The 22,838-nt window shown below is 48.0% G+C and overlaps 1 protein-coding gene across 2 annotated transcripts in view; it reads left to right on the top strand.

Moving 5' to 3' along the window:
• Window positions 1-1,849: 1,849 nt before the first annotated feature.
• Window positions 1,850-22,838, top strand: part of Ptdss2 (phosphatidylserine synthase 2) — a 29,546-nt gene continuing 8,557 nt past the window's right edge. The window contains exons 1-4 of one of the 2 annotated variants that reach the window (XM_048361126.1): window positions 1,850-2,074; window positions 7,514-7,615; window positions 16,463-16,545; window positions 20,499-20,566. In XM_048361126.1, coding sequence (XP_048217083.1) covers window positions 1,959-2,074; window positions 7,514-7,615; window positions 16,463-16,545; window positions 20,499-20,566 — 369 coding nt within the window. In that variant the 5' untranslated portion in view covers window positions 1,850-1,958. Of the gene's footprint in view, window positions 2,075-7,513; window positions 7,616-16,462; window positions 16,546-20,498; window positions 20,567-22,838 lie in introns of those variants that run through there. The other variant, XM_048361127.1, reaches the window with a different exon arrangement.

Here is a 22,838-nt window from a genome sequence, read left to right as displayed (position 1 = left end):
ATTAGGTGGGTAAACAACTATTCCTCTTGGTCTCCCGGCTCTGATTAGTTTTGAAAGGGCAAGTTTAAATTGACTCCATTTAAGATGAGACTTCATCTCCTCTTACTCCTCTCCATGGTTCCTTGTTGTCAGGATTGACCTCGTCCTGAAGGTCTAGGTGCTCATTGCTTGGATAGCTTGTCCCAGTTGGCATTCACGGGGTTTGAACTCAAGGCTTGGGCACTATCCCTGAGCAGTTCTGCTTGAGGCTAGTGCTCTACCACTTGAGCCACGGTGCCGCTTTCAGCATTTGGCTGGTTCTTTGAGCCAAGCCTCCAGTCTGGCTCTTTGCTGGTTAGTTGGGAGATGGAGTTTTAGAGGGATTTTTTTTTCCTGCCCAGGCTGGCTTCAAACTGCAATCCAAGGAGTCTTTGCCACAAAAGCCCTTTTTTATTTCCAATTAAAACAACAAGGAGACCAAGGGGACTAGAGCTTACGTGTACCTTGTCAAGAATTGACCAAATACTTGCCAGAATTCTGCAATGACAAAACTCAGTAGATGTGATGAGTTTTAGCACAGATATATAGCTATATGGACATATAAAGAATGGCATACTGGTTTTACATCAGTGTTTAAGTCACAGCCAACAATTGTACACCAATTTAATGATATTTCTCTTGTATGAATTTAAGACATACCCGTACCATCCTCTTCCTACACTGTTTCTTCGATTCCCTTTTCTGAGACTTCACTAACAAATGACATTTACACAGACATACACACGGAACACATACACACTATGCACACAGGTTTTACAGCATGCAAAAATGAATTTCAGCGGTAGACTCTTGGAATTCCAATAGTAAATGACATTTTTTGCCCAATATTTTAGAACCACGTGGTCGGTTAGAAAAGCAATTTTGCTAGCAAACAAAAATTTTCAGATTATAAACCTGAGGTGGGGGAAATACCAACAGTGAGCTCCAGGCTTCTCACTCTGGCTCCTGGCTCAGGCTTCAGGTTTATTTTCCAGGTTGCAATGTGTAATCTCCACCTCAGTCTACTCTAATTAGAGCATTTCTACCATCCTAAAGGAAACCTGAGGCAGGGAAGTACATGTAAACCCAGATACATAGGAGACAGGGATAAAAATCAGTGTGAGGCTTTAGTAGGCAAAAACTTGGAGATCTTAACAACAAAAACTAAAGCAAAAAGAAAGCAAATACGAGCTGGGGGAGAGGCAGAGCCCTCTCTTTTTCTTTTCTCTTGCCAATCCTGGGGCTTCTATCCCTGAGCTTGTTTACTCAAAGCTAGAATTCCACCATTTGAGCCACAGCTCCACTTCTAGATTTTGTGGTTAACTGAAGATAAAGGGTCTCACAGACTTTCCTGCCCAGGCTGGCTTTGAACCACGATCCTCAGATCTCCGCCCCCTGAATAGCTAGGATTACAGGTGTGAGCCGCCGGCCCCCGGCCCCAGAATACCTTTCTAAGGTCCACTCGGGGTTAGCTGGCCTCCCTCCAGTGGCCGGCGAGGGAGTAACCTTCCCGCGTCCTCGGCCGCCAAGGGCAGGGCCGGCCCCCTACGTTGTGTACCGGGGCACTTAACCCTTCCGGGAGCAGCCGGGCTGCTTTCCCAAACGGCCCAGCTGGGTCGATTGGTCCGTCCACCCACCCACCCGCTTTTCGAGGTGGATCCGTGTGACTACTAACAGAGCCCGACCCACCCCGCGGCCCTGAAGGTCGTGCGCGACGCGGCTCCTGTCTCCTAGCAACCCGGCGGCGTCCTTCCCGGCAGGCCGCACTCCCGGCGCCCCCCCTCCCCCGCGCCGGCTCCCGGCAGGCCCCGCGGCCCCGGCGCGCACTACGTGTCCCACAATGCCCCACGGCCCCGCCCCGCTCCGCGGAGACCCCGCCGGGCGGCGCCGCGACCCCCGCCCGCCACCCGCGGCCTGGGCGGCTGTGCGGGCCGGGCGCCATGTGGAGGGCCGAGCGCCGGGCCGCCGCGGCCTCGCGGCCCGGGTCCCCACGCTTCGAGGGCCGCCGCAGCACCGAGTCCGAGGTCTACGACGACGGCACCAACACCTTCTTCTGGTGAGGCGGCAGCCGGCGGGGCGGGGCGGAGCGGAGCGCGCCCGGGTCCGGCGGGTGAGGGGCGGGGGGGGGGGGTCTGGGATGTGAGGGGCGGGCCGAAATCGTGTCGGGCTGGGTTACCCGGCGTCTGTCCCGGCGCCAGCTCAGCGTCCGGCGAGCCCCGCGAGCCACTCCGGGTCCGCTAGGGTCCGACGGCCCGCGTCGACCAGCTCGCGGTGCCTTCCCCGGCCCCGTCGCCCGCGCCTGCCCCTCGCAGCCCCCTCAGCCAGGCAGTGTTTGGACCGACCAGCTCGCGGTGCCTTCCCCGGCCCCGTCGCCCGCGCCTGCCCCTCGCAGCCCCCTCAGCCAGGCAGTGTTTGGACCGACCAGCTCGCGGTGCCTTCCCCGGCCTCGTCGCCCGCGCCTGCCCCTCGCAGCCCCCTCAGCCAGGCAGTGTTTGGACCGACCAGCTCGCGGTGCCTTCCCCGGCCTCGTCGCCCGCGCCTGCCCCTCGCAACCCCAGCTGCTGGGCAGCTGCTAGTTACTTCTTTTCTTTCTAACAGTGCGGTGAAATGGCCCAAACCGCTTGGCATCTTGCTGTGTGTCAGGGTTTGCTCAGAACTGTGGCATAGAGGCCTACTACTCTCTTCAGTGAGCCTTGGGGTCAAGACCCCTCTTCTGCCCTGAGTGGCGTGGATGCCCAGGTGGAGCTGGTTTGCAGTCAGTGTTGATGACAGCCAGTGCTGGCTAACCAGTCCAGGGTAGGGTTGCATGACCTTGGGCTAGCCCTTCACCTTTCTTCACGTGATCTCGAAAAACAAAATCAAAGCCAGAAAGCACATTTCATGGAGACGTCATTGCTGTTCTTCATCTGGGAGGCTCAGCAACACTGGAGACCCAGAATGTGCCCTGCACACAGGTGGTCCCTGGAAAGTACACTGAGAATCGCTGCCCTGTAGAGGGGCAGCACTAATAGAACTAAGCCATGGCCTTGTCTGAGAGTACATAGTGTTGTGAAAGGAAGTGGTTGGGCAGTTCAGGGGAAGGTACCACCTGGTCATATGGAATGCTGCCTATAAGTAGGAGTAGCAAAGCTCCATCAGGATACAAAATGGCAGAAAGGTGGCTGGGTGGGTATGGGGATTCCCTGTATCTGGACCTTTAGATCAGTGCCTTCCTTGGGGTATGGACAGCTTCTTCAGGGTGCTGGTTAAGGGGACTGTGGAACCATTATGAGTGAGAGAAGCATGATGTCCCTTTGACCCCTGGGACCTATTGGACCCCAGGCCTCTCTATCATAGTGTACCATACCCTGCTCCTCAGCCTCCCACAACAAAGCTGATGACTACTTGGAGACATAAAATTCTGGGAGGAGTGGTTGGATCAGCTCCCTGTTTTCATATTCTCTTGTTTACTCCTGCTAGGTGCTGTTGCCATCCTAGGGGCTGTAACAAGGGACTAAACAAAAGCTTAGACTCAGGATTGGAGAGGTGCAGGCAGTACTGACTGAAGGAGTAGCAAATGTGCAGACTCCAGAAGTTGGCAGCACAGCCCACCCCCCAACACCATGGTTAAGGCTGTAGCAGCTCCAAGAAAGGCAGGTGCTAGTCTATGGAAGTATAGACCAGAGGCTCTCTGGCCTCTCCCCACACAAGTGCTTGAGGGGTAGATACCTGGCCATAGAACTTACCTGTGAAGAGACTGGAGTCAGAATAGAATGTAGGGCAGGCTGGCTCAAATACTCTTCCCACTTTCCTGCCCCACTCCCTGCATATGCAGAGGAGCATATGATGGGAGGGTAAGTGTTTCACATTTCCTTCTGGAGTTTACCAGATGCCCACCCAGTGAGGATTACTGATACTACTTACTGAACCATGTGCCCCATGCTTCTGAATTACCCCCTCCTCACCAACCTGCTAGGCTAGGATTTTAATTACTTTTTTTTAATCCAGACAAGATAGTACACACCTGTAATCTCAGCACTCAGGAAGCTGAGGCAGAAGGATAGGGAGTTCAAGGCCAACCTGGGCCACATAGTGAGACCTAATCTCAAAAACAATCTAAATAGCAAAAATGCTCTTATTTTATGTCTTATAGAATTTTAAAAAGTTAACACAGAGAAAAGATAATGTGAAAATATCTTAAAAATGTGAAGATGTAACCTGATATTTTTGAAAATGACCTTAGGTTCCAAAGTCACCATAAGAATTTTGCACATCAAAATCTGTTTTTAAAAATGTTTGGTTCGGGGGCTGGAGATATGGCCTAGTGGCAAGAGTGCTTGCCTCGTATACATGAGGCCCTGGGTTCAATTCCCCAGCACCACATATACAGAAAACGGCCAGAAGTGGCGCTGTGGCTCAAGTGGCAGAGTGCTAGCCTTGAGCAAAAAGAAGCCAGGGACAGTGCTCAGGCCCTGAGTCCAAGCCCCAGGACTGGCAAAAAAAATAAAATAAATAAAAATGTTTGGTTCAAGTGGTAGAGCACCTCCCTTGAGCTGAAGAGCTTGGGGACAGCACCCAGGCCCAGAGATCAAGGCTGATGACTGAACAAAACAAAAACAAAAAAGTTTTCCATTTTCAAAGACAGATGGCTTCTCTGGGGCGTATGAAGGTTTTGGTATTTGGTGACTAGTTAGCCACAGGGTCTGTAGTTTGGGTCTGAGGTCCAGTGGGGAATGCGGGGGTGGGATGGGTATTTAGGACCAAAAATACCATGCTAAAATGTATCAGTGCATGTCTTTGGAAGAATGGTTGCAAACTTCTCCCCAAGAGAGGCACATATTATTTTTGCCACCTGTTAGAGGAAGAAAGTACCTATATAGATACCCCACACCTCACACCTCCCAACCCACTGCTACCTAATGAGCCTGCTTTGTGTGTGTGTGTGTGTGTGTGTGTGTGTGTGTGTGTGTGTGTGTGTACTGAGGCTTGAACTAAGGGTCTTTTGCTCTCACTTTGCTTTCTTACTCCTCCTGTCCAGCATTTGGCTGGTTAATTGGAGATGGAGGCTTTTGCTTAGACTATTCTGCTCTGGTTGGCTTTGAACCTCAATTCTATAGGTCTCAGCCTTCTGAGTAGCTAGGATTCTAGGTGTGAGACACCAGTGCTCAGCCTAGTGAGCCATTTTGTTGGGGGGGGTGTGGTGGTGGTTGTGGGTCTTGAACTCAGGGCCTGGGTGCTGTCCCCTGAGCTTTTTTTCCCCCCCTCAATGATAGTGCTCTCTACCACTTTGAGCCACAGCTCCACTTCTGGTTTTCTGGTGGCTAATTGGAGATAAGAGTCTCATGGGGAATTTTCAGCCCAGGCTAGCTGTGAACTGCAATCCTCAGCTCAATGCCTCCTGAGTCACTAGGATTACAGGTGTGAGCCACCAATGTCCAGCCTACTGAGCCTTCTTAGGGCCTAGGGATTGCTGTTACCAGAGCTTCCTAAGTAGCTGTTTAATGTGATCTAAAGTGGTGTCATTGTAGATGGCCCAGGCATCTCTGGAAGATGCCTCTGTCTGTGTAGATTAAGACTTTCCCAGTTTTGCCCAAGTCTGGGAAGCATGACCAGCCAGTTGTATGCCTTTTTGGTCTTCTGTCACCAGGCCAGAAGGGCCAGTGTCACAGCCTGGGCAGGCTCTGGCCCTTTCTTGGTGATTCTTGTGTTTGCTGATTGGTCTTGGCAGTCCTGCTCTCCTACCCACTCGGCATGACGATCATGGTTTTCTCAAGATGGATGACAACTGGGTATTTTCCACTCATGGCAGGGGACCAGCTGTCTTCACCCACTCCCTTGCAGACTAACTGAAGTCCTAGAATTTACATAAAGCAGCTCTCTACCTGACACCCCCCACCCCCAAGACCTTCTTCATGTCTGTCCACACCGAGGAGGTACACTTACCCAGATGTGGCATCCTGGGAGAGCAAGGGCCACCTGATTCTGGAGTCTTATTACTTCTTGTGGACACATGCACTATTTGCTTGGCAAGAAGCAATAAGGTGGAGCTTACTTCCCAGCAGTAATTCCGAAGTCTCCTCTACTTTGAATCTGTTATACCCTTCCTGGGTGTCTCCAGCCCTGTGTCCTCCTTCCTACCTTGGATAGGACAAAGCTAGGTCCTTCTTGCATTGGCTTCTCCAGGCCCAAGAGGAGCAGGCATTCACCTTCTTGCATGACTTACTGCTTGAATGACTGTGTGAACAATGACCTCAAGGGCAAAGAGTTATTTTTCAGGTTATCTTCGTGTTTTTAGGAGAATGAAATAACACTCCCCACCAAGGTTGATAATGATTAATCTGCCCTCATCAGACCAACTAATTAAACTACAGGAAGGTCACTGTGTTAGTGAAAATAGTAAAGAAGCCAATGGCAGAGTGCTGATGGCTCATACTTATAATCCTAGCTACTCAGGAGGCTGAGATCTAAGGATTGTGGTTCAAAGCCGGTCCAGACAGAAAAGTCCATAAGACTCTTACCTCCTGTTAACCACCAAAATATGGAAGTAGAACTGTGGCTTACAGTGGTAGAATGCTAGTCTTGAGCACAAAGCTCAAGAACAGTGCCTAGGCTCTGAGTTCAAAGCCCCACCACACACACACACACACACACACACACACACACACACACAAAACCAATGGGCTAAAGCCATTTTTTTTTTTTAAGATTTTCTTTCTTTTTTTTTTTGGCAGGGGGAGTGGTGATGGTGGTAAGGCACTGTCTCTGAGCTGGTTTGCTCAAAGCTCGCACTCTTATCACTTTGAGCTAACAGTTCTACTTCTGGCTTTTGAGTGGCTAAGTGGAGATAAGAGTCTCACAGGAGGCTGGGAATGTGACTTAGTGTAGAGTGCTTGTCTAGCATACGTGAAGCCCTGGGTTCAATTCCTCAGTACCACATAAACAGAAAAAGCTGGAAGTGGCCCTGTAGCTCAAATGCCCAGGCCCTGAGTCCAAGACTCAGAAATATTCCCCCCCCCACCAAAAAAAAAGTCTCACAAAGACTTCGGCCCAGGCTGGCTTCAAATCTCAATCTCACCCTCCTGAATAGCTAAGATTACTGAGCCACCAGGGCCTGGCTAAAAAGACTTTTATTAGCATACAATAATTGTACATTGTGACATTTCCTTACCTGTGTAATGCATCCTGATTAAAATCACTTCCTCTCACACTGCCTTTCCCCTTAAAACAATTTCAACAGGTTTCATTTTTATGTTTTCCATTAGTATATACATATATGTCCATTTTAAGTTATGGGGAAAAGGCTTCCAGGTTTTAATTTTAACTTACGTTAGTAATGTGACTATATCTGCCTGTGCTGTGGCTAGTGGGAGCAACATTCAAAGAACCTTCTAGTACCTATAGGTACAGCTCAGTCAGCCAGGAAGTAAAGGTCCAGACTCTTTTGCTGGTCATTTATGTTGTGTTGTGTGTCATGTGCATACTTAGTGATGTTATTCCTATATGTTTTTGGATTCAGGCGAGCTCACACCTTAACTGTGCTGTTCATCCTTACCTGTGCACTGGGCTACGTGACTCTCCTGGAAGAAACACCTCAGGACACAGCCTACAACACTAAGAGGTAACTGGTGCCTGGTGTGGAGAGTGTGGTGTCCTTCCTGTTCTTGTTCAGATAGAGCTCTTAGGTTCCCCTTCTGTATGTCTTGAGGTATCCAGGTACTGGTCAGTAGGCCCCCTGGGGTGTGTTCTCATCTCTTGAATGACCCACAGTTACACTGCAGGGACCAGAATGAGCTGCAACAGCCTAGTGGGTGGGGGTGGGGTGGGGTCCTGGTAGCTGGCACAGTTCTATGATATCACCAGTACCAACACTGACCACTTGAAGAGGCTAGGATATATATATATATATTTTTTTTTAATTTATTTATTTATTTATTTATTTGCCAGTCCCGGGCCTTGGACTCAGGGCCTGAGCACTGTCCCTGACTTCTTTTTTGCTGAAGGCTAGCACTCTGCCACTTGAGCCACAGCGCCACTTCTGGACATTTTCTATATATAAGGTGCTGAGGAATCGAACCCAGGGCTTCATGCATGACAGGCAAGCACTCTACTGCTAAGCTACATTCTCAGCCCCAGGCTAGGCAATATTTGACCATCTCAGAATTCTCCAGAGCAGACCTGTCTCCAGTGTTACAAAACTCCTCAGCTAGTCTAGAATGTGTGCAGACAAGCAACACCAAAGCATTCTCTGTACGTGTCAGCATATCCTATTAGGGTGACCATGTCACACCAAGTGACTCACCATTAGTGCAATTGGCTCAATGCACCAGGGTGTCAGCCTCTACAAAGAGCCTCTATGAGTCAACCTTTTAAGGGTCTATGTCTTTGGATGTTGTTAGGTCTTCTGTAAGAAGTTGCTGGCAGAGCTGCAGAGCTGAGGGAGCAGGCTTACTCTCAAGGGCCAGACATCTACCCTGCTCCCCTCCATTCCAGGCCCCATACTCTGGGTTTTCTTCTTTTTTCTGTCAACTTGCTCCCAGGCCCACCAGCCTATCTCCTACCTGCTATCTGGCCCTGCCTCTGCTGGCACTCTGGGTCTCATCTGTAGGACTGCCTGGTCCTTTCTCCTTTTATCAGGCAGCCCCTGCTATCCACCCCCACCCCCCGCCACCCTCACACCCCAGTCACAGGCAGTGCATGCAAGCTTGAATGCCCTTAGGAAGCCAGAGGCCTGCACAGAACTTGTTTCACCTTGGTCCTCTGGAAAGGGCCCAGCTCTGTCCTTCATGCCCTGGTGTGTGGAGGAGCCTACCTGGGAACACTGGCTCCTTGGTTATGGACGCAGTGAGTCAGGGGCGGTGGGGGGGGGGGGCGGGGAGGACAGGACAGGTATCTGCATCTGTCCACAGGGATATCCCATCTGTGAATGCATCTGTAGGTGCCTGGTGCCTGGTGTAGAAGGTTTGCAGCACCTGCTGGGCACGGCAGAAAAGAAGTCCCAGATATAGGACTTGACCATACTTAAAGATATATTCCCCTGGAGTAGAGTTGTAGCTAGAGGCCCTGGATTCAATCTCCAGCCCCCCAAAAACATCTCTCCATATGGGAAGTAAAATTAGCCAGAGATGAGTAGTTGTGATGTCACAGGGCGAGAACTGTGGCAAGGAGGAACATGTCTCTGTCCCTCCCTCAAGAGTAGGTCCAGGCCAACTGACTCAGAGCTGTTGCCCTGCACTGCGTGGCCCTCTTGTCAAAAATAGGTGACCCAAACCCAGTGAGACCAAGAGCACAGACCCCAGGCTTAAAGCAGGCAACTACTAGCCAGTTGTCACCAATCCTAGCTACTCAGGAGGCCAAGATCTGGGGATCATGGTTCAAAGCTAGCCCGGGAAGGAAAGTCTGTGAAATGCTCATCTCCATTTAATTGCCAAAAAACTGGAAGTGGAGCTATTGGCTCAGTGATAGAATGCTTGCCCTTGAGCACAAAAACTCAGGGACAACACTCAGGCCCTGAGTTCAAGTCCCAGGACCAGCACTCCCAAAAGAGGTGGGAAAGCTCCTATGGGTATAACCCCACTTCATCCCGTACTGACAGCACATCTCCTGAGCTGTTCCTGTACACTAGAAATTGCCTTTCCACCATGAGGACACTGGATATCTATTCTTGCATTCTCTATGCCCCTGTCCTGTTTCAAGAGCACAGAGTAGCTGGTGAGGCCTGGGACTTGCTCTTGATTCCTTCTGGGGAACTTGAGACCCTCCAGGCCATTCTGCACTGCCCACAGCTCTGCTGTCCAGCAAAATGGCTGTGGGTGCATCTCCCCTGAGGCTGTTCTCAACACCCTGCCTGGGCCACAGCCCAGCTGGTACAACCAGGGAACTCAGCACATCTAGGAGGCTGCTGGGACTAGCATATTTTGTTTTGTGGGAATTTTTTTGATGCTCTCAAGGAAGTAGGTTTCATTAGTATTTACATTGTTAAAAGCTTGGTCAACTAGTTTAGTTTTGTTAAGTTTTTAATTTTAGCTTGCATTTCATTGTTCTTTTTATGGCTCTATGGGGTTTTTTTTTCCGTGTGTGTGTGTGGCAATAGTGTTTGAACTCTGGGCTTCATGCTTGCTCCACAGGCACTTCACCATTGTACCAGCCCTTTTTGGCACTGGTTAATTTTGAGGTAGAGTCTCGCATCTTATATGATGTGTGCCATGATCTGCTGATTTTAGGCTTCCCTTTATAGCTGAGATGACAGATGTGCATCAACATACCTGACTTCTGTTAAGATGGCGTACAGAATTTTTTGCCTGTGCTGGCCTCAAATTGCAATCTTCCTGATTCCATCCTCCCAAGTAGGTAGGATTTACAGGTGTGGTCACTAGCACCCGGCTTGTTTTGTTTTGTTCTGTTCTGTTTGGAGAAGTTACCTCACTATACTGCTTATGCTAGTTTCAAACTCCTGGGCTCAAGCAGTCCTGCCTCAGTCTTTCAAGTAACAGTCACTACTGGCAATTGTCACCATGCCCACTTTTTTTGTTTTTCTTCTCAAATTGGCTTTGATGTACTTCTAATAAAGTTTTAGCCTAGTGAATTTGACAAATGCACATACCTGTGTACCCACTGTCACGTGGAGAAATGAAACATTTCCTTCACTAGGTTGCTTCTGGGTCCAGTTAGCTGGAGGTCTGGTGTCAGATGCTTTGTTTTGTAGAAGTGGGGCTGCTACATAGGGCTGCCCTTTGTGTCTGACTTGCTCCCCCAGAGCATCATCACGGTGCCACGTGGGTGTGCATGGTCCTTCATCTGTCTGTAGTGTCTTTTGGAGGAAGAATGCAGGCTCTGCCAAATTCACAAGTGATGCACTATCTATTCCATGCACAAAGTGAACAAAGTGAGCCTCTTCACACATTGCAATCATATAAATTTCACTATATCAATAACAAATACATGTTCATTAAAATATGGCATTTGATGTTTATTTTTATTACTTTTTTATTTTTGGTTTCGGTACTGGGCTTGAACTCAGGGTCTGGGTTCTATCTCTTAACCTTTTCTTCTCAATGCTGGCACTCTACTTCTAGCTCTTTACTAATTAATTGAAGGTAAGTGTCCCGCAGACTTTCCTGCCTGGGCAGGAACCACAATCCTCAGATCTTAGCCTCTTGAGTAACAAGAATTATAGAATTATAGACATGAACCACTGGCACCTGGCAGCAAATACTGTATTATAAGGAACATTGAGTAAGCATTTTTATAGCTTCAGAGGGTCCTGAATCAATGTCCCACATAAAGCCAGGGTGATTGTATTATTTCGTTTTCTTTTGTTTGTTTAAGGCAAGGTCTCTCTGTTTATCCCAATTTGGCCTGGAAAGAGAGAGAGTCTGTACATGTCCGTGTCTGTTGTGCCTAAGGCTTGAACCTAAGCCTAGGCACTGCCCCTGAGGTTTTTTGCTCAGGAATAGCATTTTACCACTTAAGCCACAAGTCCACTTCTGGCTTCTTAGTAGTTAATTAGAGGTTAAGATGGACTTTCTTGCCTGCACTGACTTTCAAACACAACCCTCAAATCTCACTTCCCTGAGTAGCTAGGATTACAAATGTGAGCCACCAGTGCCCAGCTAAGCCTGGAATTGTTGGTTTTTGTGCTGTTGTTGTTTTTACCAGTCCTGGGGCTTGAGCTCAGGGCCTGGGCTCTGTCCCTGAGCTTCTTTTTGCTCAAGGCTAGCACTCTACCACTTGAGCCACAGTGCCAGTTCTGCCTTTTTCTGTTTATGTGGCACTGAGGAATCGAACCCAGGGTTTCATGCATGCAAGGCAAGCACTCTACTGCTAAGCCACATTCCCAGCCCAAGCTTGGAATTTTTTATCCTCCTGTCTTGGCCTCTCCAGTGCTGAGATTTCAAACACACACAGTAGGAGGTGATGTGTATGTAACAGACACTGGTTAGGCTGCAAGTAAATGCTGTTCTCTGTGAACTGAGGGCCTGGAGCCTTCCTTGTTCCAGTGTCAAGGAGTATGCTGGGTGCTGAGAACGTAACTTCTAATGTTCTCTGAGAACCAGGCTCTTGGAGAAGCAACTGATTGATTCCAAGGCTAGGTCAGGAAATGCCAAGATAAGCCTAGAACTTCTGAAGTGTCTGAATTTCAAAAACTCAGAAAAACAAAACAGCATCCCCAGTGATTTGTGCCAAAACAGTACAGGAACTAAACAAAAGCTCCCTGTAGTCAAAGCTGGAATAGTTTAAGCAACAAACTTGTTTGCTGGAACAAAACCCAAAGTATAAAACAACTAAATAAATAAAGTCAGGTACTGGTGGCTCATGTATTTAATCCTAGCTACTCAGGAGGCTGAGATCTGAGGATTGCGGTTCAAAGCCAGACTGAACAGGAAAGTTTGTGAGACTCCTATTTCCAATTAACCACCAGAAAACTGGAAGTGACACTGTGGCTCAAAGTGGCAGAGAGCACTAGCTCAGGGATAGCGCCCAGACCCTGAGTTGAAGCTGCATGACATCATCATCATCAACATCATCATCAATAAATGCTTATTAATCTATGGTGATATAAATGATTAAACCAGTAGATAGAAGTGAAAAGATAAATCTTTGCAGAAGATTTCTGATAAATTATGTAGGAGAGAGTGCACAAATCTTTACCTTATCTGTATCCACACACATCAGTTTCTTTCCCCAGAACACAGAACGCGAAAGAGTCGTCTTAGGGTGAAGACTGGACAGATGTACCTCTGCCCAATGCTAAGGGTCAGCATCAGCCATCCTCACAGTCACAAATCACAGACACAGTCACAGTAGGGACCTTGATCAGAGGTGACTAGAGGTCATCTGCCCCCTGGGGCCCTCCCCACACCCTGCTTTAATCATAAGAAAAATAAGAGACAAATCTCACAGAGGGAAACTTTATCAACATGGATAGTCATGGGGCTGGGGATATGGCCTAGTGGCAAGAGTGCTTGCCTCGTATACATGAGGCCCTGGGTTCAATTCCTCAGCACCACATATACACAGAAAATGGCCAGAAGTGGTGCTGTGGCTCAAGTGGCAGAGTGCTAGCCTTGAGCAAGAAGAAGCCAGGGACAGTGCTCAGGCCCTGAGTCCAAGCCCCAGGACTGGCAAAAAACAAACAAACAAACATGGATAGTCATTTCTGCTCACAACCATCCTGGTTATCAAAAACAAGGAGGGTCTGAGCCTCTCTCACAGTCTGAGGCACCTGCAGAGATACAGTGATCAAACATCATGGAGGGTCCTGAGTGAGTGTCTCAGACAGAGATGGACATAGAAGGAGCCAAGAAAATATGAATAAAGAATGACTAAAGTTGGGCTGGGAATATGGCTTAGTGGTAGAGTGCTTGCATAGCATGCATGAAGCCCTGAATTCTTTCACACCACATAAACATAAAAGAGTTGGAAATGGCACTGTGGCTTATGTGGTAGAGTGCTAGCCTTGAGCAAAAGGAAGCCAGGGACAGTGCTCAAGCCCCAGGACTGGCAAAAAAAAAAAAAAAAAAAAATGATTAAAGCTTTGTGAGAGGCAGGACACAGATGGCTCATGCCTGAAATCCTAGCTGTTCAGGAGGCTGAGATCTGAGTTAGCTCTGGCAGACAAATCCTTGAAACTCTCATCTCCAAATAACCAGCAAAAAGTTGGAAGTGGAGATGTGACTCAAGTGGTAGAATGCTCTCTGTGAGTAAAAAAGCCATACAAGAGCAAGAGACCCAGTACCAGAAGAAAGCATAAACTGCGTTAGAGAAAATTAAGGTAGTTTCTTTTTAAGTTACTTCCTGTGTCATACTTGAGTATTTCCCAAATATTTAAATGATTCTTAAAAACTAGCCTTGGAGCTTCCTCAGAAAACTAAACATAGGGGCTGGGAATATGGCCTAGTGGCAAGAATGCTTGCCTTGTATACATGAAGCCCTGGGTTCGATTCCTCAGCACCACATATGTAGAAAACGGCCAGAAGTGGCGCTGTGGCTCAAGTGGCAGAGTGCTAGCCTTGAGCAAAAAGAAGCCAGGGACAGTGCTCAGGCCCTGAGTCCAAGCCCCAGGACTGGCAAAAAGAAAAAAAAAAACTAAACATAGAACTTAACCACCTATGACTCAGCTTTTGAGCATCTACCCAGAGCATTACAAGTCAAGATACCGTAAAGATACTTTCACATCCATGTTCATTGCTGCTCTGTTCACAATAGCCAAGTGGAAATAGCCCAGATGCTCTACAAGAGATGAATATCAAATAAAATATGTATACATACACATGTAATTTTACCCATCTTTTAAAAAGAGTAAGATTATGGTAAAATATGGTAAATAGGCAATGGAATTTTACTCATCCATTAAAAAGAATAAGGTGATGTCATTTGCAGGGAAAAGGATGAACCTAGAACAAATCATGCTAAGTGAGGTAAGCCAAGCTCAGAGACAAACAGCGCATGTTTCCTTTCATGTGGAAGCTAGATCTGAAACAGGACTCTAGGCATTCGTACACAGTCACACTGACAGAGGGTCCTCTTAGGGGACAGCCCAAATGCATAAATTCTCTGAACATTTTAAATACTATTTATCAAAATGAACTCCAGGGACTGGAAGTATGGCTTAGTGGTAGAGTACTTCCCTTGCATGCATGAAACCCTGGGTTCGATTCCTCAGGAAAAATTGGAAGTGGTGCTGTAGCTCAAGTGGCAGAGTGCTAACCTTGAGCAAAAAGCCCAGAGCCCAGGCCCTGAGTTCAAGCCCCAGGACTGGCAAAAAGAACTCCAGGAAATGGAAACATGGGTGGTTGTTATTGTTTTTCTTTAGAGGGCATAAAGTAGGGGAGCCTCCAAAAAGGAGGGAGGAAGGATGAACAAAAGCAATCATGCTATTTCAGTATACGCTCTGTGGGAAATGACCTATGTAACTTGTGAGCAGGGGCAGAAGTGAGAAACTGGGGGAAAGCAAACAAAGGGGTAACATTGTCCAAAAAAGAAATGTACTCACTGCCTGACTTATGAAATGGTAACACCTCTGCACAACACTTTAATAATAACAATAAAATTAATTTTTAATTAGCCTGTAAAGTTATCATACATGTGGGATGTATAGTCATAGTCAAGTTCCCACGTCACCTGGCCTAAGCCAGCCCTGGGTTCTGTGTCTTACTGGGCCTCAGAGTGGTTCCATGTGGCTGCAGCCTCTGAGGACCCCCAAGGAGGTATGACTCAGGCTTGTCTCCATCTCTCCTGGTTGACTCCTCTGTTACTCCACCTCTTCTGGCAGTGGAAGTCAGCTGTGTCAGCTTGCATCTTGGTTGAGGTGTGACCCTTCCAGGTTGCCTTTCATATCCACAGCCCCTACCTCATGCCACCTTCCTGCTCTGAAGCTCTGGTCCTTTCTTGGCAGCCGTGACATAGGAACTGGTCCAGAAACTCACTCCTGGGTTGCTTCAAATGTCCTGCAAAGGTGAGACTCTCACCTGGACCAGGAGTTGCTCTCTGGCCTCAAATGACCAGACCCTAATCTGAATTGTGGTCCTTTGAGTTTCATGCTAGCCACCCTGATGAGACTTGTCATGATCCTGTGTCATGTGAAATTGAGTATAAGGGACACTTGACTAGTACCAAGCATCACTGGAGCTGGTGTTCCTGTGAACAGGGCTGTTTGCATATCCACTCGCCTGAGCAATTTGCAGGCAGACAGCTGGAACCTTTCTTGTGCACTTTGCCAAGGTGAAAAACCTTTCCTGGGCCTCCTCACTCTGGCGTTCCTTCCTCGGGCCAGGCTTCTCCACCCCATAAGTGTGTAGTATGGTGGTAAGTATAGCACTTAACTTTCCATCCTAGGCCTGCAGAATCTGTGGGTGTTGGAAAAGGTGACTCAGCAGCTAACAAGCTGTGTTGCTGTTGTATATCTACTTTAACACAGATCCAGCAAGAGTACCTGCTTGGCCCATGTTAAAGCAGACAGCCATTAGGTCTTAATCTTACAAGAGCTTTCATGAACCCTAGTCATCACTGGTAAGGTTTAGGGTTTTTTGATGCTGGTTTGGGGACTTAAACTCAGGGTCTGAGTGCTGTTCCTGGGTTTATTTTGTTCAAGGCTAGGCCACAGCTTTTGGTGGTTAATCTGCCCAAGCTAGATTTGAACTGTGTTACTCAGATTTCAACCTCCTGAGTTAGGATTATAGGCATGACACTGGACATCATACATGAGTAGCCCCCTGACACAAGGGCATTCCAGAAGTGGTGCCCTTCTGTGTGCTATCACAACTAGAAAGGCTGCCTTGTGGGGGGGGGGTGATCAAATGAGCCCAGTGGGGGGACCACAGAGTTGCCAGCTCTGCCTGACCCCCTTCCTGCTGCCCTGGGCAATGCCAGGGGCAGCCCACCGTGGGTATCCCTGGGGTCCCTGCCACTCCCACCTCTGTGTGGAAAAAGACTGCACACTGAGGGACTGTTTGTTCTTTGTTTGCAGAGGTATTGTGGCCAGTATTTTGGTTTTCTTATGTTTTGGAGTCACACAAGCCAAAGATGGGCCATTTTCCAGACCTCATCCAGGTAACTTGCCATTTCTTTCTCCATATGTGCCATGTGGCACTTCCGTCCTCAACAGCCACTGTGACTGTCCTGTCGTCCCTTCTGGTGGCTCCCTCTTTGGCCTTTGCTCTCCCTGAAAGGAGAGGCCTCAGGCTCAGGCTGCACACGCCTTGGGGCCAGCTGAGGTCTCCTCTACCCTCCCTTTTCCTGTCCCTTATTGTCCTGTAGCTCCCCATCCTCTTCCTACAGACCAGACCAGGTATAACCAGGGCTGTGGGAGGGGCTGTGCTCTGGCTAGGGATTTTGAGATCACTTCCAAACACTCTGCCTCTCACTCCACCTTTGGTGCTGACAAATCCCTGAACCAAACTGTCTTCCAGGGAACTTCAGCTGGAGGGCATAGACTCCTGGACTGCCTTCCAACTTGCCCCAGGGCTGTAGCTTCCCAACAGGGCTAGCTTAGCTACCATGGGGTGGGTAGCCTTTACCTCAAGAGTGAACAGCATGGTAACTAGAAATGTATTTCTTCTCAATCTCAATAGGGTATGAATTGTGTAAAATGTAGAAAGTATTTTTAAATGTTTTATTTTAATTCCATTAAATTTTTAGGTGTTTGTGTATGTATATACATGATAGTGCCTCACTGTATTGCCCAGGCTGTTCTTAGGCTCCTAGGTTCAAGCAGTACTCCCCCTTTAGTCTCCTAAGGAGCTGGAGTTGCAGGCATATATCACTGCAACTGGCTTCACTGCTTATTTGGCTACTGATTTTTTTTCCTTTCCTGGGGCTTGGCTCCTGAGTAGCTAGGATTACAGGGGTAAACTACTAGCATATCCAGCTGGACACAGTGTGGGGGTCGGGGTGGGTGGGTGGTGTGCATGTACACACCTGCCAGTCCTGGATCTTAAACTCAAGGCCTAGATACTGTCCCTGAGCATTTTTTTTTTTTTTGGTGGCATTTTTTGTTCAAGGCTAGCACTCTATCTATTGAGCCACAGCTCTACATCTAGCTTTTTGGTAGTTAATTGGAGATAAGAGTCTCACAGACTTTTCTGCCCAGGCTGGCTTTGAATTGTAATCCTCAGATCTCATCCTCTTGAGTAGCTAGGATTATAGGTGTGAGCCACCAGCACCTGGCCTTTTTTTTTTTTTTTTTTAATCAGTGTCTCACGGTGGTCTCATGGCGCTTCCTGGGATACTCTTAAAAGCTGAAGAAATCCTCTCAGACTTCTGAGTAGCTGGAATCATATTCATGTACCCCTTTGTTCGGCTGGTTTTCAGTTTTTCGGTATATTAGTAATGAATTTTTGCACAAGTCTTCATGTTCACCTGGTCCTTCTTTCCTTCCTTCCTTCCTTCCTTCCTTCCTTCCTTCCTTCCTTCCTTCCTTCCTTTTTCTTTGCCAATCATGGGGCTTGTACTTGGGACCTAGGGCACTGTTTCTGAGGCCTTTTTGCTCAGGGCTAGCATTCTTCCACTTTGAGCCACAGTTCCACTTCCAGTTTTCTGATGTTGATTCGAGATAAGTAAGACAGACTTTCTTGCCCAGGTAGGCATTGAGCCATGATCTTCAGATCTCAGCTTCTTGAGTAGCTAGGATTATAGCCATAAGCCAGCAATACCTTGTTGATTGTTTAATAAAATACTGGAGGAGCAGAAAGGGAGGAAGGGTCAGTTACTCCAAGTTATGAGCAAGGCTTTCTATGTCCCAGAAGCTTAAGCAGGGCCCTTGGGGACCAGTGGACTGCCCTCACCAAGTCCTTTTTGCCATGATCTGTGATGCTGTTCGCCAATGGCTAGGTGTCTGAGCTCATCCAGTATTGTCTCAAAAAGGTTTGGACTGCTAACCAGAGCCATGATAAGCAAGATGATGATTTTGAAACTGAGGCACACTGCAATGCCAGATGTACTGTGTGCTTATCTGGTTGAATAGGATCCTAGAAGCCCAGCCATTTCCTGCCCTTCCCGGAGGGACGCTTTGTCTGTCACAGGTGCAGAATGGCTGTGAGCAGGACAGGTGACTATGCCTCCAGCCAGCTCACTCAGGCGCTGGGCACTGGGCGTTCCTCCAGTTCAGTTCAGGAGCGCCAACTCCAACCCCTCGGTGGACACATTCTGTCTGGAGTAAGCTCCCAGCCTGCTCCTGTGGTCTGTGACCTCTGCTCCAGCCGTCCCTCTGCCTAGGGGCATGCTGGTTTCTGAGCTACCTGAGCTCCACTCTTCCTCTTCTTCCACTTGCTGTGCTCTGCTCTCCCGTGTTCACCAGTCTTTGCTTCATTTGTATAGAAAGTTCTGGAGCCACTTTCCTCCTCATGTCTTGTTAGGCTTGAAAGCAGGGAACCCCTCACACCATACATCCAGAAGGCTTGTGAAGAGGATAAGGTAGGAGCCCCTGGGAGCTGTGGAAGGTCCTCCATTCCAGAGAGGTGTTGCCTACAGGGCTTCGCCCATCTTCTACCAACCCTGGGGTTCGGGCCTCTTGGCTGTGCCATTAGCAGCCTGGCCCTGTAAGAGATGCTAGAATAAGGTTCCAGATGACCTCTCTGGGGAATTGCTTTGTTTGGAAACTTTAATTGGCTGTAGTTCCAAGTGAAGCCCTTTGAAGCACGTCCTGGCTCATTAGAGATGGCCTCCCTCCCATTCGAGTTTGGTTTTATTTTTGTCTTTTTGTGTGTGGTGCTGAGATGAAATCCAAGGCCTCACAAAACAAGCCCTCCATAATTACTGAGCCATGGCCCTGGTTCTTTATCCTGGTTCTTGAACTGTGGATCCCTCCAAAAGCTGGAGTTGTCAAATGTCCCAAGCACTGCTAAGATTACTCTTCATTATCATCTTTGATGCTTGGAGTGCTGTTTTTGGATGGAGGGGGTGGCCCTGAAATCAGGGCCACCAATGCCAGGAGTAGCTAGAGTTGTTTAGGAAGATGTAAAGGAAATGTAAGAGGTTGCTGGATATTTAGGGATGGGCCTAAAGGGTGGCAAGGGGTCGGTCAGGGGTGGTCTAGTTTCTGATTCAGGAGTCTCCCTGGAATGGAGAATATGGGACAGGAGGCAGTAATGGTAATAGTCAAGCTCAGCCTCAGAACTGGTGACCCAGGAGGTGTCAGGAACACATAGCCTTAGGCATTCACCTCTCAAGGGAGCCACACAGTGGGACACAGACCAACTCCATCACTTGGGAAATATCCCTTGAGTCCTTTGAGGTCTCCCTGCTGTGAGAGTGTGGGTTATCTTGTGATCCTTAAGAATCCTGAGTTGGTTGTACGTAGCTCCATGTTGCAGCTATTGCACCAGCGAGGATTTTTCACAAGACTTGGCCTGCTCTTCAGGCCTAAAAAAATGTTTGTAACCTCAGGTGTCCAGCTTGTGTCTCAGAACCACTTTAGCAAGTTTCCTATGGGCTTCCCACGACCTGTTGCCTGCCTATGTAGGTTTGGCTTTTCTTTCCTTACCCAAGTAGATCAGGACACAAGCCCTGCCCAGAGAGGCATGCAGGTGCCAAGCCAGGCCCTGAGGTGAGCCGCTTGTTGCCACAGCCATGTCAGGGGTCCAGAGAATGCTGATGTGATCAGTCAAATTAAGAGGTGGTTTTTTGTTTTTTGTTTTTTAAATAAAAGACCCTCTTATAAGTACAGGAATTCCAGCATACTGGTATTAAAAGGAGCTTTTCTTACCATAATAAAGGTATCCACCAAAAATGTGGGGCACACTTGGCAGCATTGCTGGTAGATGCAGAATAAGGGTGTTTGCCACCACTGCTGCTACCCTGTAGTTGTGGGCCTTCTGTGCCGCTGCTGAGACAAAAAGAAACAAAATGCTTAAGGACTGTGGAAGAAAATGGGAAGTTACTTGATTCTGAATCAGACCATGCTCCATAAAGACTTTACCAGAGACACGAGGAACCCGACTGGCACAGTGACAAGGAACCCTGTGGGCTGGGATCCCTGACATGCCCCTGTTGTCTTGTCTTTGTAGCTTACTGGCGGTTTTGGCTCTGTGTCAGTGTGGTCTACGAGCTATTTCTCATCTTCATTCTCTTCCAGGTAAGTGGTTTGCCTTGTCTTTTTTTTTTGTTGTTGTTGTATTTTAGGTCGAAGATCTGGACTTGAACTTGGTACCTGACACTTTTGCTCATTAGCTAGTACACTACCAACAGAGCCATGCCATCAACTCCATAAGTAGTTTGTCTTAAAAGCTGTGGAGCCAGACACCGGTGGCTCACACCTGTAATCCTAGCTGCTCAGGAGGCTGAGATCTGAGGGTCACGGTTCAAAGCCAGCCTGGGTAGGAAAGTCCATGAGACTCTTACCTCCATTAAACTACTCAGAAAACGCTGGAAGTAGAGCTGTGGCTCAAGTGGTAGAGTGCTAGCCTCGAGCACAAAGAGGTATAGGGGCAGTGCCCAGGCCCTGAGTTCAAGGCCTAAGACCAGCTAAAACATTAAAGAAATAAAAGGCTGTGGAATAAATGATGGAGGAAACTTTGTACTGCTGGGCTCTGGAGTGCTAGCAGAAAGCCATCATAGATCACTAAAAGCAGACTGCTTTGCCCTCAGAAGGACCCAGGTATGGGGAGATGTTCTGAGTGACTATCGTGTCCAAATCCGGGTAGGGACCAGATGTGGGGAGAAGGCAGCACATCCCATTCTGAGATGGGTCTGTACAAGAACCAACAGCACATCTGGCCTGTGAGCAATCAGCTGTTGGGTTCAGGAATGTTCTCCGTCCTGGCACCAGTCCTGCAAGAGGCTGGTGAAGTTGCAAACTCACTTTGGTCAGTCTTAAACAGTGATATGTTGCATTGTCTGTTTACTAATGCTTTACTCTGCCTTGCTAACGAACACACATTTGGTGGTGATCTTCAGTTTACAGAGCATATGCCTACTTGTAAACTTAAAATTCTATCCCTGGGGGCTGGAAATATGGCCTAGTGGTAAAGTGCTCGCCTCGTATACATGAAGCCCTGGGTTCGATTCCTCAGCACCACATATATAGAAAAAAAAAACAGAAGTGGTGCTGTGGCTCAAGAGGTAGAGTGCTAGCCTTGAGCAAAAAGAAGCCAGGGACAATGCTCAGGCCCTGAGACCACGCCCCAGGACTGGCAACAAAAACAAAAAACAAATAAAAATTCTATCCCTGTGTTACTTACTGTTGTAAGTCAACTCTCTGGGACAGGTGTACAGGGCTGTGAACTTTAGTAGGTGTACTGGCAGTAGAAATGTCTCCACTATAGTACGCAGAACAGTTCCATCTCAGAAAAATCTTGCCCTCCATCATGGCAGCTTGTTGCAAATTGACCAACAAACGGAGTCTCATTTGTGTTTGTCATCTGCCCAGGGAGTCAGCAGCACTGCTGCTCCCCTTCCCATGGTCCATCCGCTCAGACATGGAGGAGCATTGACTTGTTTCACACTGGGGCTCTGTGATGGTCCTGCTTTCCTGTCCAGGCTTTGTGTGGACACAAATTTCCTTTTCCATAGTAGACAGCAGCAGGCTCACTAGTGATGGCACAGGGGTACTTCCAATGATCTGAGGAGCTGCTCAGCCGCCTTCCAATGTGGCTGTGCTGTGTCACAGCCCACCAGCACTGACCTAGAGTTCTTTTTTGTTGTTGTTGTTGCCAGTCCTGGGACTTGAACTCAGGGCCTGAGCACTGTCCCTGGCTTCTTTTTGCTCAAGGCTAGCACTCGGCAACTTGAGCCATAGCGCCACTTCTGGCTTTTTCTATATATGTGGTGCTAAGGAATCGAACCCAGGACTTCATGTATACGTGACGAGCACTTTACTACTAGGCCATATTCCCAGCCCTTTCTGGCCATTTCTGTATATGTGGTGCTAGGGAATTGAACCCAGGACTTCATGTATATGAGGTAAGCACTTTTGCCACTAGGACATATTCCCAGCCCCCTGACCTAGAATTCCTGCTGCTTCATATCCTTGGTTTCAGTGCATGTATCTGCACATGCATGTGTGTTTACATGTTTGCATACATGCGTGTGCATGCATGCACCCAGAGGTAGGATTGCTAGGGTCCTAGGAATTGTAGGAATCCTAGGGTCACTCTAATGAATAGAATTGGCATCCTAATTGGCATAAGGTAGTGTGTTACTGTGATTTTGATTTGTACATTACTTAACAAAAGTCCAAGCTCTATTCAAATTTCCTTAGTTTTTACTTCATGTCTGTTTCTGCCCATGATACTCTTTAGGATGCCACATCACACCTAATTGTCATCTCTTCTAGGCTATTCAGTTTCAGACCTTCCTTGTTTTTTTGTTGTTGTTGTTTTGTTTTATTTTTTGTTTTTCAAGTAAAA

The sequence above is a fragment of the Perognathus longimembris genome, chromosome 13 (assembly GCF_023159225.1).
Source record: "Perognathus longimembris pacificus isolate PPM17 chromosome 13, ASM2315922v1, whole genome shotgun sequence".
Taxonomy (NCBI): Eukaryota; Metazoa; Chordata; class Mammalia; order Rodentia; family Heteromyidae; genus Perognathus; species Perognathus longimembris.
This window is presented reverse-complemented; position numbering and strand designations above follow the sequence as displayed.